The sequence below is a fragment of the Ascaphus truei genome, chromosome 3 (assembly GCF_040206685.1).
Source record: "Ascaphus truei isolate aAscTru1 chromosome 3, aAscTru1.hap1, whole genome shotgun sequence".
Classification (NCBI taxonomy): domain Eukaryota; kingdom Metazoa; phylum Chordata; class Amphibia; order Anura; family Ascaphidae; genus Ascaphus; species Ascaphus truei.
This window is the reverse complement of record NC_134485.1, coordinates 397666524-397671626: the sequence shown is the minus strand read 5'-3', so window position 1 is coordinate 397671626 and position 5103 is coordinate 397666524. Positions and strand designations below refer to the sequence as shown.

Below are 5103 nucleotides of genomic sequence, written 5' to 3'. Positions count from 1 at the left end.
CAAATGAATGGGCTATAAGGTGTCTTCTGACGTGGGTAGGTGTTTTATGAAATAGCACCACTTTTTCAATATTGGCCTTGGCTATATGAGCTTGCCTACACGCTTTTACCTTCCGTAATGTGAAGTATCATTCTCTAGTGCAGGGGTGCTCAACTCCAGTCCTCAAGCCCCCCAACAGTTTAGGTTTTCAGGATATCCCAGCTTCAGCACAGGCGGCTCAATCAGAGGCTCAGTCAAAGACAGCCACTGGCACAGGTGGCTCAATCAGAGGGTCAGTCGAAGCAATGTGCTGAAGCAGGGACTGATTACGCCACCTGTGCTGAAGCTGGAACTGATTGAGCCATCTGTCCTGAAGCTGGGATATCCTGAAACCCTGACCTGTTGGGGGCAGGCTTGAGTACTGGAGTTGAGCACCCCTGCTAATGGTGGATATGCCTTCACTATAAGTAAATATTACATCACCAGTGCAACTCTCTATAATGTTACCGAGTGAAGCACTTACGGAGACCTTATAAAATGTACAGCAGACTTTCACCTATGTTTATACAAGCAGTATTTGTTTTTGTTTTTACAAGAACTCAAGATTTAATAAAACAGGCTTCACAAACAAAATGTAATACATTTACAAATAAATGTAAATGCAGAATGTAAACAAAGGTAGCAGACATACAGACGTAGGTGGTGTTGTTGCGAACATGAACGCGGCACATTACTCAAAAAGTGTCAAATATTGTGCGTTAAGAAAATTATGCGCGCACTGACATTGCTTTCAATGGAGCTGCGTTCAAAAATCCCGTCAACATTGGCGCGATATGTCGCCTTAACGGGACCAATAACCTCCTACACAACACCCAGCGTACATGAACTGGAACACCTTGTTATTACGTTATTGGCGAAAAAACAGCCTCACATTTCTGAGGCGCTTATCTATTTGATAAAGTATTGGAACATGTTTTAACAAGTCACAGATGCAATGTATGTTTCTATTCTTCTGAGGGAATGATGGAATCTCATCTAACTGGTTATTTCAGCTGACAAGTTTGCCGCACAAATAACAGCAATGTGCACTGTTAGTATGCAAGGAGACCAGTTTCCAATAGCCCTGTGGTAGCCGGTGGGAAGGTACTGAAGCAGAGTACTCGTTGCAAGTATGCAAATAAGCACGTTTCCTCCCTATCTTTATAGATGAGAACGTCCTCCACACAACAAACGTACTGTAAACAGGTTCAGTAGCAAAACAAGACCAGTAGGAAACACCATCCTTGTCCACACAGCCAGTGTTTACAGTACAAAAATGTTCTGTCCGTCTGTCACCCATCATACTGTTGTATGTCTATTCTTCATTGGTAAACATTCATTCAGTGTAGGTCATCGTCCTTGCTATATCTCGAGGTAGATGTTGTAGCTGTGGTACAGTACTTCACTAGTCCGATAATATTCGCAGCTCAATCTCTTCTGCTGTTAAGAAGAAAAATAGGTAGTGTTGTTAAAACAAATAATAACAATATAATAAGATAATAATAATAATAATATAGCACATGTTTGTTGTACTATATTTGTATAATTTATGTACCATTTGAGCTATGTAGCACCAGCAATGTACGCAGCGCTTTACAACATTACAATAGGAGGTAAATACATTTCCAACTATGGGAATAAGTGCAACAGGTAAAGGACAGCCCAAGGCAAAAGGAGGGACTGCCTCGAAAGCTGCAATCTAAGTATTATGTTGGGAGACATAGGCCGCGTCCATAGTCCGCGTGATGCAAACAAAAGGCTGTACCTCAATGCGGACGGCCATAGAGAGTGCGACGGCGACAAAATTTTGGATTTTGTCTTGCGATGGCCGTGTCATGTGGAGCGGTTCAGCCAATGAGGGCGAACCGCTCACGTGACGTCACGGGCACGCCTCCGTCACGTCAACTCCTCCACGGGCCACGGATCGCCTCTGCAGCAGGCACGCACGACGCCATGCGCTCTGTCGCGCGTCTATTATGTCCGAGGCCTTACAAACACATTAGAAGTAAAAGTGCATTGTTAGATGTGCAGACAGGGGCAGTCAAGTATATGATAATATAAGAACATCCATGTTTTTTTTGTGAAGGCACCAGCTCCTTTTTTTTCACCTTTATTCCTGAGCGATGTTGACACACGTCTGCCCCAGTAACCCCGTAATGCGCAGGGCAAGGCGGTAGCACACGGGGGCCCTGACAGCTGGTGCTGGAAATGGGGCCCAGCGGAGGCCGGGGATCGGACTCAAGTTCCGCACCGGCTGATGCTGCCTGTGGGTGCTGCTGGGACCGTCACTCCACATAGCCAATCCCTCCCGCTCCCGCATGGCTGAGCACTCACTGCAGCACCTCCAGATGGGACTAGAGCAGCCCTAGCCCCCCCAGTTAAAATATTTACAGCGAGAAAGTGCTTTTGGAAGTGTGTGTGTATGTAATTGTGTGTGTGTGCGATTGTGGGATACATTCTCTTTGGGGGGAGAGCAGCACCTCCATTTATACCTGGGACTGTGTGACTCTGTGGGACTTCATAAGATTTTTCATTTGCAGTTTTTTTTACTTGTACTAATTTTTGTATTTACAAGTTTAACGGGTACCCCCTGGTTACTAAATCTACTCTATGGGCTGGCAGTAAACCCTGGTATTCACAGGCTTGCCAGTAGTTATTATGGGTTTTCCCCCTTCATCCTTTGGTACTGCACTTGAGCGATGGCAGGGATGCCCGCCCCCTGGCTGTACTTAAGGGTAGGGCTGCCCTAAAGTTGGATCGGTTGTTCCTTCCCCATGAGGAAGGCAGGTCACGACTGGGAGCCTGAGACTGGGGCCTTCCCATGTGCTCTTCCCTCCGGGGAGGAGTAGAGTGACTATACCTCTGTCTCGGCAAGGGAGGTGGGGAAAAGCTAGAACGGCTGTGGGTGCCCTAGGTCTGTAGTGACGGTCCAGGGACTATCTCCGGTGATACCTGAGAGCTTATATACGAGACTGTGATCCGGCAGATGACTGCTGAGTACCTGTACCTTACTGCACTAAGAGTAGTAATAAACCTGTTCCTGTTTTGCAATATACCTCCTGCCTGGTGTGTGATCTAATTGGGGGGAAGAGTTACAGTTCTACAGTGGGAGATCGCCTCCATATCCCTGGAGCCTACGGCAGATCGAGGCGCTGCACTGCTTAGTATATCGTGGGGTATGAACCCCAGAAGACTGTTCCTGAAGTCCCAAAGTTACCGCAGACGACTCGGCCCTCCTGTTGCCAGGAGGTATGCACCACACACACCCAGTAAGTGCCCCGATCTGCGATTGGGGGGGGAAACACTGTTACATTTTGAAGCGCTGCTGTGATTGAGAACAATAACGGAACAGGCTTACAGCGAAACAAAGCTGGAAGTGATGAGATACGCTTCCAGAACAAGTACTAATTGAAAGAGGGAAGCTGGGAATAGTTAGGAGGAACAGAAACCTCATAAAGGCGACCTAGAGATGGCCCTAAAGGGTAAAAAGATCTGGAGACAATGACTATTGCTGTTCCAAGTCGCCCTGAAGAGGGTCCATGAGGTTGGCAGCCATTAGGATGACATAAGAGTACTAAAAGGGAAGGACCCAGAGTACTACTAGCCAGTAACCAGACTATGGAACTACAAAGTGCTTGTAATGTAATGTAACAGCGTATTGAGATGGAGCTTTGCTAGCCTAGGGTACAACCTACTCTTGGTAGACTGCTAATCGATGCGCTGTGAGGATCCACGAGGAACGGATTCCTGTCGGAATTGCAGTCACTACGTGATCTGTGAATGAACTGTATCCAAAATGGAGGTTCCCTTGTCCGGGAATCCACCACGGGAGTTACAGGACTTAAAATGGTGGTTCCCGTCGAGAATGGGAACCGTGTGGACGGCTTGCCAAAAATCTGCATGCCGTTTTATAAAGTTCTGCAAGGATCTGGCACGAAAGCGATGTGACTGGCTCAGCCCAGAGTCAGAGTCCCGCCTTGTCATTGCTGCCGAGTGCCCCTCCTCTGATCTTGCACCAGAGGGAGCGAACATGTTGACAACTCGTGCCTAAAGACTTTGGAGTAAACGGAAGATACTGGGTACAGCGAACTGGACCCTCAGTTCTCCGGAGCCTGGCGAACAAAAGGAGTACGTTACCCCTATCTTTTATGCCCGTGTTTACATAAAGTTTACATGGCCGTGTGACTTTAACATTGATATACTCTTATCACCTTCATTTTCCCACTCCCCTCCCTTCCCTTTTCTTTTCTCTTTCCTCCTATTTACCAGTCTCCTGTGTATTGTGATCCATTGTGATCAGTTACATGATTACTACATGTGCATGAATAGTTACTGTACATATCACTTCTCTTTGCGCTCAACGAATCCTATCAAAATTTGCTACATGAGGATCTAGGAAAGATCTTTTTCCGGTTGACCAGCATCAAAGATTTTGGGTCATTATAGTACCATTCTTCGGTTTGTCCTACGCTGTGTGTTTTTATGAAAAAAATCTTTTAATAAGAGGTTTTCAAATATCTTTACAATTTCTATCGATTTATAGCTCATTGCTTTGAGATGGAGCGCCTCAGATATCTCTGTGTTTTACAGTAATAAGAAGGTCTGTGTCTCGATTGAAGGTCCGGAGCAAGACATTTATATTGTAATAAAACCAACCTTCACGACAGTCTGCTTCATACTGTACGCATGTTGTCACGCAGGATTGCAGTGCAGTTGTCACAGGTTATGAGTGCACATATGTTTCTCTATATATGCGACGGTCACATGTCTGTTCATTGCAGCCTTTCATGTGTATAATTATTCCAATGTGCTTGTTTCCAAGAAGGTAGTAATATAGAGAGATGTGTTTGTATTTAATAGGTTCTTGTAAAAGGCATAGAATTACCTCTCGCAGAAGTTCTAGTTTCACTGCTTGATAATTTAATGCGCATTTCCTTATCTTTAAGGAAGAAAAAAAAACAAACAAAAAAAAAACAAACAAAAAAAAAACAGCGTACGGATGAGCACTTCTACTGGTATTTTGGTTAAAAGTAAAATCTAAAAAAATCATTTTTTTGGTTTTGTCAAAATTCAATAGGGTTTGGA

At 45.1% G+C, this 5103-nt stretch overlaps 1 protein-coding gene across 4 annotated transcripts in view; it reads right to left on the bottom strand.

The window, feature by feature from the left end:
• Positions 1 to 581: 581 nt before the first annotated feature.
• Positions 582 to 5103, bottom strand: part of VSTM5 (V-set and transmembrane domain containing 5) — a 38810-nt gene continuing 34288 nt past the window's right edge. For all 4 annotated transcript variants that reach the window (XR_012800321.1, XR_012800322.1, XM_075593450.1 and 1 more), the window contains one exon: positions 582 to 1458. Coding sequence is in view for 2 of the 4 variants with exons in the window: in XM_075593450.1 (XP_075449565.1) it covers positions 1424 to 1458 (35 nt within the window). In the remaining 2 variants the exon portion in view is untranslated. The remainder of the gene's footprint in view (positions 1459 to 5103) is intronic.